Source organism: Bubalus bubalis, chromosome 5 (assembly GCF_019923935.1).
Source record: "Bubalus bubalis isolate 160015118507 breed Murrah chromosome 5, NDDB_SH_1, whole genome shotgun sequence".
NCBI classification, from domain to species: domain Eukaryota; kingdom Metazoa; phylum Chordata; class Mammalia; order Artiodactyla; family Bovidae; genus Bubalus; species Bubalus bubalis.
In genome coordinates, this window is record NC_059161.1 from 24,898,321 (window position 1) to 24,922,396 (window position 24,076).

At 37.7% G+C, this 24,076-nt stretch overlaps 1 protein-coding gene and 1 pseudogene across 11 annotated transcripts in view; both read right to left on the bottom strand.

Moving 5' to 3' along the window:
• The window catches only part of LOC112585004, a 51,606-nt pseudogene extending 33,367 nt beyond the window's left edge, over positions 1-18,239 (bottom strand).
• RABGAP1L (RAB GTPase activating protein 1 like) overlaps positions 1-24,076 on the bottom strand; it is a 736,110-nt gene that overhangs the window by 75,998 nt on the left and 636,036 nt on the right. The window contains exons 1-3 of one of the 11 annotated variants that reach the window (XM_006060363.4): positions 22,708-23,262; positions 21,420-21,629; positions 19,514-20,248 (exon numbers count right to left, since the gene is read on the bottom strand). The exons of 5 other annotated variants lie outside the window; for them this stretch is intronic. In XM_006060363.4, the coding sequence (XP_006060425.3) occupies positions 19,514-19,624 (111 nt within the window). In that variant the 5' untranslated portion in view covers positions 19,625-20,248; positions 21,420-21,629; positions 22,708-23,262. 5 more of the 11 variants (XM_006060364.4, XM_044942814.2, XM_044942810.2 and 2 more) reach the window with 5 other exon arrangements.

Here is a 24,076-nt window from a genome sequence, read left to right on the forward strand (position 1 = left end):
AACTGGGATATCTGGACTAAAACCCATCCTAGTTCTGGAGGAGTTTAAAAATCACTATCTCCAGAGTCACCTCTATCTCCTTTCTACACCACCAAGGCAAGCATAGCCTAATACCTGGAAGCAGTAAGGATCTTTCTGTTTAATCATGTGTCTCTATATTCAGCAGTTGTAAAGAATCATAGGAGTAACAAGGGAGCTTTGATTTTTATAACAATAAGTAATCATTCAATCACATAATAGGAGTATTTGAATGAGCTATTTTCAACATTTTGAAATCTAATAAGACAGATGATGTCATTACTAAGCAGATAATATGCTCACAAAATTTACTGCTAGTCTTACAAGCACATTCTCAGATTCTGTAAGCATTAAGTTAAAAATTTCAAAACATCTTTCATAAGTAAATTGGAATCTTTTCACAGAAAGATAAAGCTTAGAGAAGGAAACAAAACAACTCCTACAAATTTTCATTCAATTTAGCTACCATGTTATTCTGCATGACTCAGTGGGTAAAGAATCTGCTTGCAATGCAGGAGACACAGGAGATGCAAGTTCAATCCCTGGGTCAGGAAGATCCCTTGGAGTAGGAAATGGCAATCCACTCCAGTATTCTTGCCTGGAAAATTCCATGGATAGAGGAGTCTGGTGGGTTACAGTCCATGGGGTCACAAAGAATTGGATATGACTGAGCAACAACTATGTATTATCTACATGTGTAATTCTGCACGTATTCAACTGAACAGTTTGCACTCTTATTAAATTACATAAACACTCTCTTAAACAGATGTTTTCATGAATTTTATGATGTTTTATGTCAAGTAAAAATATGCCAGCAAATTTTGAAAACTCAGCAGTGGCCACAGGACTGGAAAAGGTCAGTTTTCATTCCAATCCCAAAGAAAGGAAATGCCAAAGAATGCTCAAACTACTGCACAATTGCACTCATCTCACACACTAGTAAAGTAATGCTCAAAATTCTCCAAGCCAGGCTTCAGCAATATGTGAACCGTGAACTTCCAGATGTTCAAGCTGGTTTTAGAAAAGGCAGAGGAACTAGAGATCAAATTGCCAATATCTGCTGGATCATGGACAAAGCAAGAGAGTTCCAGAAAAACATCTATTTCTGCTTTATTGACTATGCCAAAGCCTTTGACTGTGTGGATCACAATAAACTGTGGAAAGTTCTGAAAGAGATGGGAATACCAGACCCCCTGATCTGCCTCTTGAGAAATCTGTATGCAGGTCAGGAAGCAACAGTTAGAACTGGACATGGAACAACAGACCGGTTCCCAATAGGAAAAGGAGTATGTCAAGGCTGTATATTGTCACCCTGCTTATTTAACTTACTTGCAGAGTACACCATGAGAAACGCTGGGCTGGAAGAAACACAAGCTAGAATCAAGATTGCCGGGAGAAATATCAATAACCTCAGATATGCAGATGACACCACCCTTATGGCGGAAAGTGAAGAGAAACTAAAAAGCCTCTTGATGAAAGTGAAAAGTGGAGAGTGAAAAAGTTGGCTTAAAGCTCAACATTCAGAAAACGAAGATCATGGCATCTGGTCCCATCACTTCATGGGAAATAGATAGGGAAACAGTGGAAACTGTCAGACTTTATTTTTTGGGGCTCCAAAATCACTGCAGATGGTGACTGCAGCCATGAAATTAAAAGATGCTTACTCCTTGGAAGGAAAGTTATGACCAACCTAGATAGCATATTCGAAAGCAGAGACATTACTTTGCCAACAAAGGTTCATCTAGTCAAGGCTTTGGTTTTTCCAGTAGTCATGTATGGATGTGAGAGTTGGACTATAAAGAAAGCTGAGCACTGAAGAATTGATGCTTTTGAACTGTGGTGTTGGAGAAGACTCTTGAGAGTCCCTTGGACTGCAAGGAGACCCAACCAGTCCATCCTAAAGGAGATCAGTCCTGGGTGTTCATTGGAAGGACTAATGCTGAAGCTGAAACTCCAATACTTTGGCTACCTGATGTGAAGACCTGACTCATTTGAAAAGACCCTAATGCTGCAAAAGATTGAGGGCAGGAGGAGAAGGGGATGAGATGGTTGGATGGCATAACCTTCTCAATGCACATGGAGTTTGGGTAAACTATGGGAGTTGGTGATGGACAAGGAGGCCGGGCATGCTGCGGTTCATGGGGTCACAAAGAGTTGGACATGACTGAGCAACTGAACTGAACTGATGCAGTTAAAAATGGGCAAAGGAGTTGAGTAGACATTTCTCCAGATACATAAATGGCTAATAAGCACAAATGAAAAATGCTCAACATCATTAGTCATCATAAGGAAATGCAAATTAGAACCACAACGAGATAGCCACTTCATATCCATGAGGATGGCTAGAATAAAAACAAAAATAAAAAGTCAGAAAAGTGTTAAGAATGTTAGTGAGGCAGTAGAGAAATTAGAACTTTTCTACACTGCTGGTGGGAATGCAAAGTTGTTCAGGCCCCATGGAAAGCACTGTGGTGATTCCCCGGTAGGATAATTCTATATTTAACTTGAAAGTGAAAGTGAAAATGAAAGTTGCTCAATCATGTCCAACTCTTGGTGACCCCATGGATGCCCATGGAATTCTTGAGTGGGTAGTCTTTCCCTTCTCCAGAGGATCTTCCCAACTCAGGGATAGAACCCAGGTCTCCTGCATTGCAGGTGGATTCTTTACCAGCTGAGCCACAAGCCAAGAATACTGGAGTAGGTAGCCTATCCCTTTTCCAACAGATCGTCTCAATCCAGGAATTGAACCGGGGCCTCCTGCATTTCAGGGGGATTCTTTACCAACTGAAGCAATTCCACCCCTAGGTATATACTGAAAAGAATCAAAAACAAAGACTCAAACAGATAATTGTACACCCGTGTTCACTGTATCATTATTCACAACAGCCAAAATAAGGGAACAATCCACATGCCCAACAACAGATGAAAAGAGAAACAGAATGTGCTCATATAGTATACACATGTAACAAGCTGTCTTCAGTTATAAAAAGGAATGAAGTTCTAATATGATACCGCGTGGATGAACCGCAAAAGCATTACAGTAAGTAAAATAAGCCAGACATGAGGACAAACATTCTATGATTCCACTTGTATGATATACCTAGAATAAGCATTTCACAAAGTAGATGAGAGGTGACGAGGGGTTAGAAGAAAGCAGGGCAATAGGGAAGAACTGCTTACTGGACAGAGTTTCTGTAATCAGGGTTGTGGGGGGAGGTGGGTGAAACTGCTTTGGAAATAAATAGTGGTGAATATAACCAATGCCACTGAACTGTATACCAAAAAATGACATACCTAAAAATCAGTTTAAAACTTGCAGCATCGCTTCAAAGTCAAGACACCTAGTAGCTTAAATTACTTTTCTTCCTTTAACAAGTATTAAATTATTCAAGTCAGTTATGTGTTCCTCAAAATATGTAATGAATTAAGATTCGAAAATAAAAGCCTTGATTGTGGAGTCAAAGTTCATATAGTTTAACTTCCTAGCTGATGCTGGGATGTCCTCAGTATTATCCCTAGGTGACTATATACTGTTTAAACACACGTAGCACTTTACTTGAACACTTACAGACATTCAGAAGAACTTACTAACCTTCTGGTGAAAGTTCTAATCGTTAATTTTGTTTCTCCCATTTCTGAGTTGAAATCTGGATCTCTAGCAGCCTTTACTCATTAACCATGATTCTGCCTTTTATTCCAACTTCCACACAATAGTCCTTCAGAAATCTGAAGACTATTATTGGACCTCCAATGTTCTGCTATCCCAGCAGTGGAATTTCCCTTTTGATAAGATTTCAAACCAGTGCCTATCCAGGAGATGGTGAGGTTCAGGGAGGCCTGGCATGCTGTAGTCCATGCAGTTGCAAAGAGTTGGACATGGCAGGATAACTGAACGACGATGACAATACCAGCCTGTACCCTTCATTCTAGCTATATTCCAAGTATTTTAGTATCACGGTATCCATCACTATTATTTCCTTCTCATTATTTTCCACATTTAAAATTTTTTCCATAATACATCTATATTACCTTTCTGATGACAAAATTCTATTTTAGGGAAAAAAAACAACCACATCAGAGGAATCATTAGAGTACTTTCTGTACTCTAAAATACTAAAATATGCTCTATAGCAAAACTTATATTTAAATCTGAAAGGAAGAAAAATAGAATCAGAGCGGAACAGATGAAAAATACTGTGTTACTTCTTCCTAGACATGATACTTTTCAGAAGATTTACATGCACATTAGAGATCTTTGATCTGAAATGGTTAACCCAAGACTCTCACTCTAAAGATGAGAAAATTCAGAAGCAGAAAGGTCAAATGCATTGCCACGTTTAAATCATTAGCTTAGTGTTTCTGACAAGTGCCATAAAATTGAGATCTTCCCTGCTTAAAACCTTGAAACAGCATTCCATCGCCCTGCACGTGAAGTCCAGTTTCCTTAACATGGCTATTAAAGGCTGCTCTCTTCTCTAGCCTAACTTTGAGCCATTCTTTGCTTCCCTCACCCAGCAGTCTCTGCTCCATTTCTTTAAGTTTTCCTGCTCACTCCTGAAACTTAGGATACACTTGCTGCTCTTGCTGGAACACCCGACCCCTTCCCCTCATTCTTTTCAGATGGTTAAACCCTCCTTGTCCCTCAGGTCCCTGATACCTAACTTAGATCATTTCTCCCTCTGTGTTCCCGCAGAGCCCAGTTCCTCTGATTTGGACTAAATCTCCCTAAAAATTCCCTTAGGACTCAGGTCTTCCCCTCTCTTCATAAAATTCATAACGTTTTTTGATTATTGTTTAACATCTATTTCGCCTATTAGACTGTAAATCCCGTGGAGGTAGGAACCCCATTTTACCTTGCTCTCTTCTGTAAGCTTAGCACTAACTCCACTAGTATTACTGGGTGCAAAGGACATAGTTAATAAAAATTTAATTTTATTAATACTAAGACTTAAGTTAGCTTTTAATAACTAAAAATATCTATAAAATGCTATTAACATGCTATGCTACACACAATTCTTCTGGATTTGAATCCCACATATTACTCTTTGCCCTACTATGCTTCATGGACACACTGTTTCAGCTAGACTTTTCTGGGTCCTGAGTCTGTCAACCAAAAGGCTAGCTATCCACGCTGGGCCCTCTATACATTTGACTTTTTTGGCTGCCTTTGTATAATTAAGTATCCTTCATTTAAGATAATTTTTAGTATAAGCCATCTTTGTACCTGTCCAATCTTCTTCTAAAGTGCCAGTTTCTGGACTATCAAAGTTTTTTTTTTTTCCATTACAACAATAAGTTCACAGATGTATTTGAATAAATAAGACTGAAAAGTGAGATTCAAGTAAGACGGCAGCAGTTCCACATTCAAACAATAACTTTCTTGTTAGCATATGCCTTCTCCACAGGGAAATTCAAAACAAACAAAACTATTAACTGCTTTACTTATTCATTGTAAGCATGCTTGCTACAGGAAGAACCTTTGCATGTATAGAACTCAGAGTCAAACATGGAGCTTTTAGAATTTAAGTAAGCATGTTTACCTAAATATCCACATACCCGAAAGACAGTAAATAACAACAGGGCCGATCACTGTTAGAGCAATCATTCACCTTCAAGAAATTAAAGAAACTCTAATTATAGATTTAACGTCTAACTTACCATCTTCCTTAGAAACTGTTTAGGTGTAGAAAAGTTCAGGATTCTGATAATCAAAGGGATATATAATCTCAAGATTATACAATAACATATAATAACTATAAGTATAGTATTATACTTATAGTATAATAACTAATGAGTGAGAACAAAGCATAATGCCATGTATTTTGTTTTGAATGCAAATAAAACATTTTATCTTTTTTTTTTTAATGCCATGCATTTTGAATAATAATTAAGAACACTGTCCCAGAGCCAGGGAGCCTGTATTCAAATTCTGACTTTGCTACTTTCCTGCAGTGTATCCTTGAGTTATCTTCTGAACCCCTGCTTCAGCTTGACCATCTGTAAAATAAGCCTACAGTTTTGTTGTGAAGGTTAAATGACTTAAAAAAAAAATAATGAGTTAATTGAATTAAATAAAGTTTTAAAATAATGTGATTCTTTTTATTGAATCATTTTATCACTATTAAGATGAAACTCAGGATATATGTATACCTATGGCTGATTCATGTTGAGGTTTGACAGAAAACAAAACTCTGTAAAGCAATTATCCTTCAATTAAAAACAAATAAATAATAAAAGAAGATGAAATATAATACTATAGAACTTGCTATAATACTATAGAACTTGTGGACCCTGAGCCTTACGTTCCTTATTATGTCAATCCCTTTGATCTTAATTTGTGAGTCTACCAATTTTCTATTCTTACTCTAAGTCTCCTAACATGAAATCAGTGCATAGTCAAGAAAGGAAATTAATTCCTTCCCCTTGTAGGGGTACTGAAGACACGTACCTTACTGTCCTGTGAAAAATTCTCTAAAGCTGGGGAAGACCGAGGATCTATGCAAGCAGCTGGGCTGTAGAGGTGCTTAGAAAAAGGTGGATCAGTCCAACGTCAGCAGTGCTGTGGTCACCCAGTCAAATGCCACACTTATCCTGCACAGCTGGGCCCTGGCTCCTGCAGCCAGAAGCAAGCTGAATCCTATGGGTTTGGTCTAAATAGGTCACTGGTGAGTGAAATTGTTCAGCATGAATTCACAGTCATTTTATATCATGTTCAATATATAAAAAAACTTCTATATAGTTTGAAAGATTGAGTAGGCTGAATGCCTTCATTTCACTCCAGATGGAATTAGTACCTTTATTTTACATAGTTCTTATTTCTGTTTTCCCCTTGAAGATTGCTTAGGGGAGGCATGGTAATTTACTGTAGGATATCAATATCACTTCAAATTTGTATACCCTTTAAATATTTTCAGTATTCTTAATTCTGGAAAGTTCACAGGACAGTTTCTCTTATTTCTAATTAACAGAAATGAATAGTTTTTGCTCAGTTATTCCAATTATTTATTTGCCCAATTTTGTAGAATATCTACCATGTTTTGACCTGGTAGGGTTTGAAAAAAAGTCCTTGTGTCTTGGCAAGTGTCTGTTAACAAATGATCTCTTTTCTCCCCTGGGTACAGTCTCAACCTTCTCGCATCAAATGCAGTGTGCTAAGTTCCATTGCCATCAATGATTATAAAGAATACTCACTTCCTGAAGAAAGTGGAGGAGAAAAAGGAACTCGTGAGTCCAGCCAACTCTGTCATGGCCATCTTGGTTAGAGACAAAATATATTCTGATGTACTCCAGTCTTCTCTCATATCCTCTCTGCACCCTTCCATCACTGGAAAGGCTGGTCCTTGAAAACATTTCATCCATGAGCAAGAGTCTTGAGTGCTAAGCTATCCCTTGTTTTTCATATCTTCTTTGAAGAGTTCAAGTCAATGACAAATTAGAGTACACATTTACAGATGACATTGATCCTTTAAACAGAAGATATATTTCCTGTCTCTTTAATAAGAAGAAAGCTCAACAGCCTACACCCAAGAGAGAAAGCAATTTGCACCTTTTAGGCAGGAGCAATAAAAATGATCATTTCACATGAAGAAGTCAAATTAATGCAATCGTGACTGTTAGGTTAGAGGGTACTTCAGAGCTTTTGGACTTCTAACCAAAAGTCACCTTTTAACAATTAAGCGATTTTGCTGATTGCAGCATTTATCACATACTGTATGAGTTTTACCACTATCTTGGGATATGTTGAATCCCAAAACACCAAAATTATTGTCACAATCTACCAGTTTGGAGTTCTCCAACAGATAGTTCAGTAAATGCACCTAGGACCTTCCTCCTCTTCCCCTCATAATTCTTAGGATCTAATCAAGGAGGGGAAAATTATTTGAAGGTACTTTAATGTGCTTGTGAAGCACACACTGGCAGGACACATGCATTTAAAGAGAACAACAGTGACTCGGAGATGATGTTCTCAAATCCTGTTTTCAAAGAACAGCCTGGAAAGGATCTGCCACAAACTGTTTCAATGGACCCTACAAAAGGAACACCTGGTTACTAAAACTACTAGGATTATTCCATAAGAGAACTCCTGAGTATGAACAGTGCACTCCAGCTTTCTGAAACTTAGCAGACATTTTGCATGGCTGATAATTGCTGAGATCCTAATTAGAGAAGTACCTGCCAATGAAACATCATAAACAGGAAAAACAGTACATGCAATCAGGATCTACTTAAAGGTTTGTAGTAAGGTGTTGGAGAAGACTCTTGAGAGTCCCTTGGACTGCAAGGAGATCCAACCAGTCAATCATAAAAGAAATCAGTCCTGAATATTCATTGGAAGGACTGATGCTGCAGCTCCCATACTTTGATCACCTGATGTGAAGAGCCAACTCACTAGAAAAGATCCTGATGCTGGGAAAGATTGAAGGTAGGAGGCAAAGGGTATGACAGAGGATGAGATGGTTGGATGGCACCACCTTCTCAATGGATATAAGTTTGAACAAGCTCTGGGAGAGTGAAGGACAGGGAAGCCTGGCATGCTGCAGTCCATGGGGTCGCAAAGAGTCAGAAAAGACTGAGTGACTGAAAAACAACAAAGGTCTTTAAAGAAAACAAAAATGGTTCTTTGTCTCTAATAGGCACCTATATGTTTAAGATAAGGCCTTCACTTTATATGCTTACATTAACAACTCTGCTGTAAATTATCCTTTTTTCTTTTCTTCCTTTCTGGGAGAAATCACAATCTCTTAACAAGTGGTTATCTTTGGAAATCACTGTCTTTTCTAACCTAATACATATATTGATTCTCTTTCATTGTTTTAAGGACCACGGGAGTTCTTTGGATAGAGAGAATTTCTGAGTGGTAAAATTATTAGTAATTTCTGCCTTTTATTTTTTATTTATATATTTTTTTCCAAATTTTCATGTATAATCAACATTATTTTACTCATTAACAATTAAAAAAAAGACTAAGTTGTAAGATCTTTAGGAAATAGAGCTATTTGGTATGCTTCTCTTTAAATAAATGATACAAACAGCTATTCTTTCTGTAATATGTATTAATCAACTTTAGTACATCATTTTCCTACTCAAAACCTTCATCTATAGAACTCAAATATCGATCCCTTAGCATTACACACAAAACCCTCCATGACCAACACCTATTTTCTTACCACTACCTGGCCTTCCTCTCATATTCTCATATTCTAGCTAGATCAAACAGGATAAAATTCCCAGACATGCTATTTCTCCTGTGTGCTTCTCAAAGTGCTCTTCTCTTCACCTGTAACATCCTTCTTCTCCATATAGCCACCTGAAATTTTTCCATTTTTTCTTTAGAATGTTAATCAAAAGTTTTCACCTTTAAAGGGGCACAGATATACACTGCTGGTGGGTGAAACGATACATCTTTGAAGGACAGCAATTTAGCTTATATATCAAAATTACAAAATGCACATACCCTTCAACCCAGCAATTCCACCCCCAGGAACTAGATATATGGATATTCTAACACTTTTGTGAAATGACATACAAAAGGTTATTTACCGCACCAGTTTGTAGTAGCAAAATACTGGGAACAACTCTAAACACACATACATTGGGAGCTGGTTAAACATATTACAGAATTCCATACAGTGAAATACTATGCATCTATCAACTGCATAAGGAATCCTTGATGTACTGGCATAGAAGAATTTCTAACACATATGGAAAAGCACAGTACAGAACATGAATGGGATGCCAAAATTTCTGTAAAAGGAGAGGGGAGGAACACACACCAATTTGCCTGTATCTGCATAAAATATTTCTGAAAAAGAACACCACTGGGACAACAGGAACAATTTCACTGGACTCTATTTTATATATATTGAAATTTTAAACCATGTGATTGTACTACTTATTAAAAAGGTAAAACTGTAAAAGTTTAAAAATCAAAGTGCTAAAAAGTGTTCACATCTTTTGATAGTATCTCTATTTCCCATACTGTCTTTTCCATCAACTCCTTTATTCATTCATTACAACACCAGACTGCAGATATTCTGTGCCAAGTGAAGAGAAATGAAAACAACCTGCAAGGTCCAACTCCGGGAAGCAGATAGAATATTCATTTCAGTGAGGCCCCAGGTACACGATGTGACAGGCACACCAAGGAAAGGCTCTCTTCCAGATTAGACTGTTATCTCTTTGAAGATACCTTAAAGGTTAACATGGTGCACTGCCCGTGGGAGGTATGCATGTTCAATGAACCACCGAATAAGCTAAAGAAATAAGCACTGCATTATTTTTTTAGACAGTGAAAAACTAATATTTAAGTATTCAAGTAGTGTTTGTGTGAAAGTCGCTCAATTGTGTCTGACTCTTTGTGACCCCATGGACTGCAGCCTGCCAGATTTCTCTGTCCATGGAATTCCCCAAGCAAGAATACTGGAGTGGGTTGCCGTTCCCTTCTCCAGGGGATCTTCCCAACCTGGGGATCAAACCCAAGGTCTCCTGCATTGCAGGTGGATTCTTTACCATCTGAGCTACCAGGGAAGCCCATTCAACTAGACTCTAAACTAATTAATTCTACAGTAAATTTTATAAAAATTTAGTATGAAGGTCTAAGGATAAAAAGATTTTGAAATAACATTTGCTATCTTATGTGTACAGATATTTATGATGGTATCCAATCATCTTGAGAGTCCCCTGGACTGCAAGGAGATCAAACCAGTCAATCATAAAAGAAATCAGTCCTAAATATTCATTGGAAGGACTGATGCTGAAGCTGAAGCTCCAATACTTTGGCCACCTGATGCGAAGAATTAATTCACTGGAAAAGACCCTGATGCTAGGAAAGATTGAGGGCAGGAGGAGAAGGGGAAGACAGAGGACGAGATGGTTGGATGGCATCATTTACTCAATGGACATGTTTGGGCAAGCTCCAGTAGTTGGTGATGGACAGGGAAGCCTGGCGTCCTGCAGTCCACGGGGTTACAAAGAGTTGGACATGACTGAGTGACTGAACTGAATCATTACAAACATTATCCACTGCAGACCATGATTACACATATGCGGTGCTTCTTTTTCCCCCCAATACTATTGATTAAATATGTACAGAGAGCATATAAAGCACCAGGCACAATGCTGAGCTAGAGATATAGTGGTAAACAAAAACAGACATAGCCCTGTTCTCATGGAGGTTATGGGTTAGTAAGAAACTAGTCAAACAATCACACAAGTTTCACAAGTATTTTTAAGAGCAGGCTCGTTGGAAAAGACCCATAAGCTTGGAAAGATTGAGGGCAGGAGGAGAACGGGGGCGACAGAAGATGAGATGGTTGGGTGGCATCATCGACTCAATGGACGTGAATTTGAGCAAACTCTGGGAGATAGTGAAGGACAGAAAAGCCTGGCATGCTGCAATCCATGGGGTCACAAAGAGCTGGACATGACTGAGCAACTGAACAACAGAGGAGGAGAAGAGAGAAACTGCCAGGCACAGTCAGATTTCTCCAAGGCAGTCATAAGGAAAGGAGAAGTTACCTCAAGCCTTTATGTCTCAGAAAATGTAAGTTAGATGTTATGTTAGTGGGGACTTCCATGGCAGTGCAGCGGTTAAGATGCCGCATGTCCACTGTAGGGGCCATGGACTCGATCCCGTCAGGGAACTAAGATGGCACATGCAGTGCAGGGGGGCCTAAAAAAACAATTTTTTTAAGAAAATGTTATGTTAGGAAATTGTGGACAGAATACAATGTCCTTGACCTTAGATGGAAAAATATCTATATTTTTCTGAACCTCTGATACTAACCTCTGAAATTAAAATTATGAATGTAGGCAATAATCTACTGTAGTATTTGTTAACATATCAAGCTCTGTACCACTTTGGGCCTTTCTCTCAGAGGTTTCCTCTGCCTAAGCCACTCTTTTTTTCCTTATTTTCCCTTGGATGGCATTCAGATCTCAAAAGACACCAGTGAGGCACTCACTGATTACCCAACATAAAGCCTCCAATTAAACAATTTAATTACATCATTCCATTTCAAGTCTCTGCATAATACTTATCACTGGCTGACAAGTGTTATTATTAGCTAACATTTGTGTCTTACTTCTCCAAATAATATAAGATTTGCAATTGATATAGGTCTTTCTACTATCTACGTCACACCTAGATTCCCAGGGCTAAAAATACAGCACAGCACACAGGAGTAGATCAATGAATATTTTTTATTAAATATTAAACTGAATGCAAATATGGGTGCTAAAACAAATAAAAAACTAGAATATTATTTTTCAGTCATTGTGGACAAGCTATGATTTTACAAAACAAAAACTTTAGGTATTATATGTTTCATGTCAGTTGCTCCTAAAACACCTCCAAAAAAGATATTTTGAGTTAACTCACAAATCAACCCTATTCCCAGAATCAAGTATAGAAGATAACTTCTCAACATCTGAAACAGGATTAAATGCAGAAGAGCTCTAACAACTGTCATAGCAACTGGTTCAATCATTTCATATTTAATAGCAAAACAACCTAAGTGAGCTTTAGAAAGTGAATTTATAAAGTCCTGCTAAATGTTAATCTCTTATTTCAAGACTGTGTAAAGGAGAATCAGTTTGGAATTATATTAATCTATACACATACTTCCGGAGAAGGCAATGGCACCCCACTCCAGTACTCTTGCCTGGAAAATCCCACGGACAGAGTGGCCTGGTGGGCTGCAGTCCATGGGGTCACTAGGAGTCGGACACGACTGAGCGACTTCACTTTATTTTTTCACTTTCATGCATTGGAGAAGGAAATGGCAACCCACTCCAGTGTTCTTGCCTGGAGAATCCCAGGGACGGGGGAGCCTGGTGGGCTGCCATCTATGGGGTCGCACAGAGTCGGACACGACTGAAGCGATTTAGCAGCAGCAGCATACACATACTTCCCTGGTGTCTCAGAGGTTAAAGCATCGGCCTGCAATGCGGGAGAGACCTGGGTTCGATCCCTGGGTTGGGAAGATCCCCTGGAGAAGGAAATGGCAACCCGCTCTAGTATTCTTGCCTGGAAAATCCCACAGACAGAGGAACCTGGTGGGCTACAGTCCACGGGGTAGCAAAGAGTCGACACGACTAAGCGACTTCACCTTCACTTTAACATACACATATACCTCTTATTATGTGCTGGGTATTCTTAAATGCTTTAATGTATTAACTGATTTAATCCTATAAGGTACCTCTAACATACTTCCAATTCACAGATGAGAGAAAGGAAACTCAGAGAGGTCAAGTAACCTGCTCCAAGTAAATGAGCTAATTGGTGAAGAAGTGGGATTTGATCCAGACACTCTGGCTCCTGGGCTCAACTCTAGACTATGTTACCTCCCCCGTCACTCAGATTCTCTCTGAAGAATGTAGAGTTGTGATTCATGGGTAACAACTTAACTCTGCAAATGACATAACTATAAATCTGAATGCTGTATGACGACTATATTCTGCCAAGGGAATGAAAAAGCACAGAACTTGGGGAAAGAGATAAAATAGATGCAAAGAGACAAGCTCATTAGATGGCAAGAGATAATCGAAAATGTTTGCCACTACTGGCTATGCTGAACTCCTGCTCTTGTGTTTAAAGGAACATCCCCTGGTGCCCACATGATAAATTCTGCTTCTTGTTTAAGGTAGCTCAAGATTTTATTACTTGCAACTGTAAGAATCTCAGCTTATACCAAAACTGATAAACCAAATAAGGGAGGAAATGGCTTCCTTGCTAAACTGAAGTTGATGAAGTACTACCAAAATACGTTCACTGAAATAACAATCAGAATGTAAAGTATTCAGATAATAACATTACAAAATATGGATGAGTCAATAGCTTTATTCTAATCAATATTTTTGTATACAGAATGAAGACTGAGAAATAACTGATTTCATTGTTTTCTCCATCTCTGGGACAAGGAATTGCTCTGAGTTTTTTTCTTTTTATTTTGGCATGTGAGATGAAATTTATGTGCCAACCTGGTAAGGAAGAAGTCATTTCAGAAAGCTCTCCCTCATCTCCCAGTTATACAACAGAGAAACTGTAGCTCCCTGAAGACCTCCCTCCTTTCCCTGGCACAGTGCTGCTACGTTGGTATGTGTCTGTTAAGAATATTATATCCAGTGCTAATCCAGTATAAACATGTGTTAGTCTGGGTAAAAAGCTTTTTTTAATGGACAAACCACCAAACAACCAAGTCTCTTACAGTGATGCTGTGATCTAGAATTTCTAGATGTGGAACACGATAAAGCCAAAATGGGCCATCTTTTCTCCATTACATGTCTTGATATCCAACTTTCCTATTCAAGCTGACATAGTAACACTCTTTCCAATTTTAATTTTGTAAGGTGGAAAGTTTACATGACAGTAATTTACAATTTATCTCAGTCATTTACTCTTCTTGAATAGATCAGCTGGTGCTGCCTCCTAAGTAATTCTACTGTACCTATCCACTACAAGAACTGAGCATCGTGCCTGAGCGAATTTATTTATTTACACTGTTGCTGCCAAAATGTCAAGAAGTCCAGACTCCTGTCAATTCTTTTAACATGTGTAATGACCTTTAAATTTTTTTTCCATGAGCAATGTGGCGCCTGTCAGTCTGTTACTGCCCATTCCTGCAATAATCGATACATCTACTCAACAGATGGTCTCACCCATATAAATCCCTCCAATTAATGCCACATTGCCTTCTCACCATCCTGAGGCTCAAACCTAAGCTCTTCTACAGCGGGGTCCCCAGCCTCTGGGATCTAAAGCTTGATGATCTGAAGTGGAGCTGATGTAATAATAACAGAAATGAAGTACACAATAAATGCAATGTACTTGAACCACCCCCAAACCATCCCCTACACCCTGTCTCATAAAACCGGTCCCTGGTGCCAAGAAGGTTGGGGACCACTGCTCTATACCATATTCATGGCAATAGACTTCAAGTTTTCTGTAAGACTGATATCCTGATAGTGATCCCCTACCAAACAAAGCAATTCGCTAGGGCAACCCAACTAGTACATTTGTCTACCCCTTGCCTTCTTCCATGGGCCTTCCTAGTGGTTCAGTGGTAAAGAATTGCCTGCCAATGCAGGAGATGTGGGTTCAATCCGTGAGTCAGGAAAATCCCCCGGAGAAGGAAATGGTAACCCACTCCAATATTCTCTCCTGGGAAAACTCATGGGCAGAGGAACCTGGCAGGCTATAGTCCACGGGGTCGCAAAGAGTCGGACACGACTTAACTAAACAACAACAACACTTTCTTCCACATCCCTATGACACTTTATCTACTCACCATACTCATCCTTCAGGCTTTCTTCAGGCAGTTACAAGGGGAGACGATTAGAGCTTTCACTGCTAAGTGCTTTCATTTAATCCTTGAAATAACCAAGTAATGTAATGCTACTATATCCCTCATTCAGATGCTTAGAGAAACTAAGTAATTTGCCAGTAAGCAGCAGATGTAAAACTTGAACTGGGAACCTTATAACCTTAAAGCCTCTGAAACAGTTAATCCCTCGGCCTTTGCACAAGCTGTTTTCACCCTGCTCAGATAGGCCCTACTACTTTCTACTCACTGGCAAACACCTTATCAGCCTTCAAAGCTTCAGTTAATTGCTTCCATCCCCTTTGGAATTCTGCCTCCACTGAATAACTATTCTCCACTTCATTCTATCCTATAACAGTAAATATCATCCCCATAAATATTGATTTTGCTTGTCTCTTTTACTTTATTATGAGATCTTTGGGTAAAGGATATTCTATTCATACCCAGCATATTGCAGTAATCCCAAAATGTTTACAATATTACATACTGGCTAAAGCAACGTTCCCTTTGTTATAGATTAAAAAGTTGAAATAATTCACCAGAACATAAGTTAACATTTAACCTGAAATATTCAAGCTTGACAGAGTATGCACTGGTTATTTTTACTCATGTTTAAACATTAAATCATACATTCTGAATTTAAATACATATTCAAAGCTTCCTTCTGGAATGCATAACAAATGTAACAGATGTGATCTTTTTCCTTTATTTACACTAGTCAGGTATAAAGATAATTAGAAACGGTGGACGTGGAGAGAGAGGAACGCTGGTGATTCCACTAGGAGACAGAAGGCCCTGCCTGAGGAAAACTTTAGAGTCTCTCCTTCAGTTGTTATTATTCCTTGTGTGAGCACCTTGCAGTAAAAGGGAGATGAGGAAATGGGTACAATTTTGTCTCAAAATGAAAGAGTTAATTTCAGCCAATGAACAACAAGAGGAAAAGTAAGCTGTTGGATTTAAGGAAAGGCAAGAATACTGTGTCCAATGAGGCAGCTTTCTCAATGCTTCTGAGTCATTTTGATTAGACTGAATTTTCACCTTACATACCAACTTATTTATGCTGTAATTTACAAGTTCTAGGCTTTTGTTTAGCTTATCTTAGCAAATACAGTATTGATCTGCATAACCTTATGTTGTGTATGTATGAATGATCTGGATGATAAGCGAGATTGTGCTTGACTTCCTTATCCTTTTTTCTTATCTGTTTTATCAAAAGGGCCTATATAAAGGGATCTGTCATTTTCTTCATTATCGTTCATTTTTAAAGACTCAATAGGATGCAGCCATATATATAACAGAGTAGAAAAAAAAAACTGAATACATCACATGTAGCAACAGTAAGAATGGTTTAGTCAAATTTTCTTTCAGTCTGGTGTGTACAATGTCGTGAGATGTATTTTTCACTATGTGTCTCCATCAAAGATGTCACAAAAGCCACAGAGTTACTTATGAACAAGAAAAGATTCAGTGTCCACACAAAAACCACTGTACCTAATGGCATTACTACCATTTAAGAAATCAAGATAACTCTCATTATGAAACAAAGTCCAATTACAGAAAGATATTAATTAATCCTGTACTAGGAAAGTTTCTAAATACCCTTATAATAGTCAACTTAAACTCAAGGGATTTTAAATGTTAGCAAGACTATAATTTGCTTTGCAGTGCAGTAATAAATCACATTGAGAAGCAATTTATTTTATACTGCGGAAAATCTGAGTATTTATCTCTTTCATACAATTTTTTAAAGGGTTCATCTTGGACAAAGCAGAAAACTCAATATGGAATCAAAAGCAAATGATAAATATTTTATCTTACCACAATTTTAGTATAACTTTCCCAGACAAACTAAAACCAAACTATCACCTCCAAAAGATGATACCAGTAAATAAACTCTTTCAAATTTCAAACCCAATAAAGAGAACTAAGAATCTCTAGAACATTCTGTAATTAATTTAACATCCTGACATTTATACTACTTAAAAGTTCGGTGTATAGAGCTATATTTTGTGTCTTTATCATGCCTCTGAGATTTTCCATGGGCTAAATCCTCTTTGGGGGAGCTGGAATTGCATCAAGGCAATAATATATATCAACATGCAGAATATGGAAGAGTGTTTCCTGGTAAGCACATCAATATTCACTCATTCATTCATTTTCTCTCTTCCTCTCTGTACATGTATAAGCACACACCCCAGATGTCTTGAATTTATTGAGCATATGTGGCTCCCCATGACCTGGTCACTGCCTACCTCTTCTGAATCTTCTGTCTACACTGGGTTACTTTACATCTCTGTTTTTGTTCCTCTCCCCTTTAGTCTGGAAATTTCCTACACATTTTTGAAGACTCATGTCAGATCCCTTAAAAGGACCTTGATAGGACCATTAGAAAAAAGCGAAACAGAATTCTGAATTTTTTGGATAAGTGTTCATGATGGATTATTTTTAAATTAATGGCTAAAACAAAGCTTAAAGATTATTCATAACTGTGAATTAACCTATCCTGACTTGGTATATATACATATTTATGGTTAACTAAGGATTGGCAATAATCTCCATATAATATATTTAATTATAAAAATAGAAATTATGTATATTAAACAGGAAAAGAATGTAATATGCTGGATATTTCTGTACTAATGAACACTTTAAAAAGTATATTATGGTTTTGTATTTGTTTTGCTTTTTTGGTCTAGCTGATTCTTTTAAACTGTAGCTATAAAACATTTACGAAAGGAGAAAGTATAATGAATTCCTATGTACTACTTTTCTGTTTCAATTATCAACACCTATTCATTTAGTTTTACCCACATCACCAACCTCTCTATTGGACCATTCTGAATCTTTGCAGACATTAACTATCCTTACCTTATCTTGTTTATCATCATTAACTATCTCCATACATCCCTCTAAATCACTTTAAACACAATCAAAATATTACTTCACACACAAAATTGAGTATTTCCCAATATTACTAACTATCTAATTAGTGGTCAAATTTTCCCTGATTACCTTACAGATTTTATTATGGTGTCATCAGTACACCGAAACAAGGTCAGTATACTGCATCAAGCTGATACTACCCTTAAGTCTTTGAAAATTAACCTATGAATTCCCCTTCCACCTTTTTTTTTTTTATTACAATATATTCTTTGAAGAAATTGCCACATTGCATTCAGGTTCCTATGTCTTAGAGAATTATAGTTTCATACTAGAAAGATGGTGGTTCAATGGTAAAAGAATCCACCTGCAAATCAGGAGACACAGGAGACATGGGTTCGATCCCTGCGTCGGGAGACCCCCGGAGGAGGAAATGGCAACCCACTCCAGTATTTCTGCCTGGGAAATCCTATGGACAGAGGAGCCTGGCGGGCTATAGTCCATGGGGTCACAAGAGTCAAACACAACTTAGTGACTAAACAAAAACAACTAGTAAGATAATCGTTATTATACTTGTTCATTCTGTTGCTTATGATGAGTACTACTGAATAGAAGAGGTCACTATGACAACAGTCAGAAAAGTATGTTTAAAAGATATGGATCAATGACTGATATAAGGATGACATCTACAGAGAAGAAACAACAAACATTTGCAAGGACTTTGTTTTTCTATTATGCCAGGACATGCAAACTAAGACTCTTGGAGAATGGTTTAAAAAAAAAATTACAAATTTAAATCCTAACTAAAATAATACTTATAATAGTTCCTAGTAATAATGTAAAGACTCCAAAAGTTATTTGATTTTTAGATAGCTCAATTCTTAATGTCTCTGTTATGGCCCACTGGTAAAAATGCTCCACTTCAGAAATACTGAATTATATATGTGTAAATGTAGGTATCCCTCACCTAATAACCATATATGTACATACAAGGCAAACACATGAGAGAATATTATGTTTGGCACTATAAAACTTCTTTCAACCTCACTACATAAGAAACCATTAACCTAAGTTTTATTCCTGGGATACTTTAAATGTACTACTAAGGTATAATAGTGTTTAGTTTTATAAATAAAACCATGAAAACCTGTAGACCTTGGTGCAGCTGTAACAATGCCAACAGCAATACTTCTATTTTAATTCCCAGGAAGTTATGCCTCAACTGCTACATGAGTACAACTATCATATTAGAAAAGAAATAACAGCCCCAGAGGAATGTGCAAGGCCCCACCTACCATAGACCTGGGCTTGCTGATGGCCACCAGACTAGTGAGGAAGTCTTCGTCGTGCAGCTGGCTGAAAACATGGGCGTCATAGGCTACCATAATGGAGATTTCTTCCATCATCTTGCCAGCTGGTCTTTCCACAGCAGCAGCTGCTGTCCCAGCTCCAGACCAGACTATCCAGGGGAAAATCCTATTGCAGCTTGGTGCCAATGCACACACCCACCTGAGTTTGAGGGGGTGGAGTGTCAAAAATCCAGAGGAGGGAAAAAAAAGGCAGCTGCTATCATAGGCTTGTCTAGCAATTCACCCCCAGTAGAAAACTGAGCGAGGTCTCTTATCTACGGAGGAAGTATATACTATAAACACCTTCTGCATTCTTAACAGAGCAGCTGGAAAATTTAGTTTTTGGAAATCTTCTTTAAACTTCAAAAAACTCTCCTAACTGGAAATATCCTAGAGCAAAAATGAAAAAAAGGAAACCCAAAACCACAAAAATTGATGTTATGTTCTTGATAATCAGAATTTTTTTTAAGTTTATCTTCTTACTTCAGTATTACTTATATCAAGATTTGTCTTCTTGGAGAAGATGTAGATTTTCTTACTGCTTATTTTTTTCACATTCACAGAAAATAAATAGATGGCAACATTTAATTTTTCAGAGTTTATCGAATTCTTGGTGTAATTAAAAATTATCTCAAGAAGTGTGAAAAACAAAAAAAGGTTCCTTTTCCCCTCTGAGTATTTCTGTTAAAAACAAAAAGTACCAAAATATAAAAATGAAACAGACTGCAATATCAGTTAATAACCATTTCCTCTTCTCCCACTAAAAAAGCAACAAATATTTTAAACAGAATTCTTGATTTTGAGAGAATTTAGTTTTCCACTGTTATTCTGAAAACAACACAAGGCTGTCATTTCTAAACTGATTATTATTCTCCCATGATAAAAGTTCTCTTTGTCTACTTTTAAGCTTAGAGATTTCTTTTAATTACCCAAATCAGCAGATAGTAATGAACTATTGGTGCCTTAGCTATGAGAAGCGTCTTTTTAAGTAAAGCTGAAGACAGTAAATGAACCTCAATGTGCCCTGATGAAAAATGTGAAAACTGTCCAAATTATCATTACAAGGTTGCCTAAATCACCAGGAAATATAATGTAGGCTAATTCCATGGGGAAAGTATTAAGCAAATAAAAAGGGAGGAGGGCAGATAAAGCTCCTCCCGAAGTTGTTTTGCCAGTATTTCTAATTAAGCTATTATCTTCTCTGCTTTTTCTAGAGTATGACAGTGCAATACTATGAGAAATATTTGTTAGAATCAGAAATCAACTGGGAATGTTTATCTTTAATCAAATACAATGTTCAGTCCTAATTACCCATAGCAGTATTATGTTATTTAGTTTGCTTGTTTTTCAGAAAACAAGACTTGGAATGAAATTTCTAGTGCCTATTTTTCCTTGTCTTTTAAAAGTATTTCCACCTAGATGAATATGATTACTTAAATAGTACCCTGTTCTATTTAAATGTGATTAGAAGAGTTTTGCAGCTACCATAGCATTCTGGATTACAAACACATGCACACAAAACACACACACGCACACACACACTCTCACATACACAGAAGGGCTGAAACACCTTACTGCCAGGAAACAGAAGCAAGACTAATAGGCTTATTTAAACAGAAAATGCAATGCTTTAAATAAATCCTCAAGATTAAAACAGCTTCAAACTGTGTTTGACCCATGCTGGAGCTGGTAAAGCATTTTCACTTCATTTTTTTTTCCCCTACAAGGCAGTTGTGCCTTTTAAAGCATTATTTTTCTTAAAAATTCTTCCCGCACTCAACACTGACTAACCAGGTAAAGATTAAATGATCATCAGGAGATGAGGTATTCTAAAGCGTCAGGCAGTTCATACCTTTTTAATTCCTTTTTATCTTTTCAGAAGTACTTGAAAAGATACTGTGACTCCCTTCGTGCATTTACTAGCACCAGAAGGCTTCCGATTTATCTCGCAGGACCACTTTCTAGCTGTGAAAGCAATTCCTCTGGCTTTCATATTTTCCTTGGCTCCAGTGACTCAGTGCTTCCACAATGGTATCTGAATCAGGTGCGCTGACAAAGACACCTGTTGTGGAAGGTAAAGAAACCACTTCCCATAATGCCTTATTCCCTGCTGGCAACCGCCCAGGGGCAAACAAGAATTATGACTGCATTTGAGCAGTTGCCTGTGCAGCCTGGGAGAACACATTCGGTTTAACAATAGGTAATCTTCTTGGTTAAGAACGCTCATAACCAAGAAAAAAAAAAAAAAAGAAAGGACCAGGGAAAACAGTATTAAATCGTTTTAGGTACTGTGTTATAAAGTCATACAACCGTTAAGGCATTGGGGCTATAGGAGTGCAAAACAGTTTTAGAAACATAATCAAAGGCTGTAAAGACGGTTTTAAAATGACGAAAAAGCTAAGCACTTCAAATAATTAAGTCCTTTTAGAGCTCCACGTGGGTTATTAGGTAAACAATTAGGTATTTTTACAAAGCTCCTGATTTATTATCTTCAAAATACTGTTCTAATTAGCCAGAGTGCCTTAGAATTATCTGTAACAGTTTGTGCCTTAATCCAAGAGGTCTTCTCCAACAGCCACGCTGCATACGCTTTCTAGAGCAAGGGCTCTGTAAGTTTTGTATGTATCCTTCATTTTCTGTCACCCTTAAATGTTCCTCCAGACTTTACAGTCTGGGAAACAAAAATTTAAATGTCCTTTTTTCATACGGTTAAACGTATATCTGTGGTCCCCACCAAAAAAGCATACTTCTATGGCTGATTCATGTTAATGTTTGCCAGAAACCAAAATTCTGTAAAGCACTTATTCTTCAATTAAAAAAAATTTTTTAGCAAACCAATGATCTATTTTTTAAAAAACTGTCTTTATACTACCTTTTCCTCTTTTCCTAAAGATTCTTTTCTCCAGTCTCAGAACTAAACAGCTGTTACCCCCTTTCAGACTTCAGGAGTCCCTGCACACAGCCATGTTTACATACAGTACTTCACTGCCTGGCAAGACATCTTTCTGACTCATCTGCCTTTTCCCCAGTGAGTTGAGACCCACGGATCTCCCCGGATGGTTCCCACCTGAGCTTCTGCAGTCACTGACTTCACACCACTCAGCTCCACTGAAAGAAAGGTATGGGGTTGGGGGGATTACCTGCGATCAAGGAGTGTACTGCCGACAGCACCAGTTGCTGCTAAAATTTACCAGGCGAGGATTGTGTATTAAATGAGCAGCAGAAAATAAAGCATTCATGGTAACCAATAGAGGGGCTCCAGTTCCAGCAGGAACGAGCTAGCTGTCTGTCCCAGGGCAAGTCACTTAACCTCCCAAGGTTTCAATTTCCTCGTGGTCATGTAAATTGAGAGGGACGGAATAGATGAGAGGTTTTCCTGTGTGCTCAGTGTGCTCAGAGTCAAAAGCAGTGTGTCCTTTTCTGCTCCAGTAAATAGGCTTATTGGAGGATTTGAAGGTGAGAATACCTTTTTAATCTCTATCAGAATGAAACACAAAGGGTAACATTAATCCCAAATGTTAGGAAAGTACCCCCCACGGTTGCTATAATGTGTCCCAACAAATGCTGTCTACTTTGTACCCTAAATTGGATTTTCTAATATCAACTCTTTTGCTTTTAAAAGATTTGGGGACAGCTGCTTCACTTTTTATTAGTTACTCTTTATAGTCTTTCTATTCAGAAGCCAAACTGGCTATAAAATAATTTTCAAAAGGCTTCTAGATCTCATTAAGATAAAAAAAACAAATATTAATAAATATCTCCAATGATTTTTGAATGCTGTTTTAAAATTTTTTACAGATTTTACTCTGTTAGCTGATTTTGTTCCAATGGCCATTTTTCTGGGATTATTCCTATTTAACAAAAATATAACTGGGTCACACTAAATGAGTGTGAGTCTAATAAACCATTCCTGGCCTTCAGAGAACATCTATTCTCAAGAGACAAATTTAGTAAAAGCCAAAACAAAAATCAAGAGAAGCCTGAATAAGATGTGAACATTTTGTATTTCTGTGTTCTCCCCAAATGCAGCAAAGTAAAGTAGTTTAATTATGGTAGCAGTATTTTGTTATCCACCATCAAAGCAGCAAATAAATACATTTAAAAAATGAACACACATCATTAAAAAATTATCTCACCTCACAAGAGTGGCTTTAAAGACCCTTTCTCCCATGCCTCAGGTTCTACCTGTTGAACATTCTCATCACAACAGCCATAAAATCAGGATAAGATAGAAGACAAAACCACCAGGACAAAAATATGGCCTAGAGGACAGAAAGGTCTCCTGTGCCCCCACCACGTACTGACAAAGCCTGGTAGAGACAGTTTTTTTCTTCCCCAGGGGTTCGTCTAATCATTCAGTAATGTAGATTTCAGTAATATCATCTAGTCAAGGCTATGGTTTTTCCTGTGGTCATGTATGGATGTGAGAGTTGGACTGTGAAGAAGGCTGAGTGCCGAAGAATTGATGCTTTTGAACTGTGGTGTTGGAGAAGACTCTTGAGAGTCCCT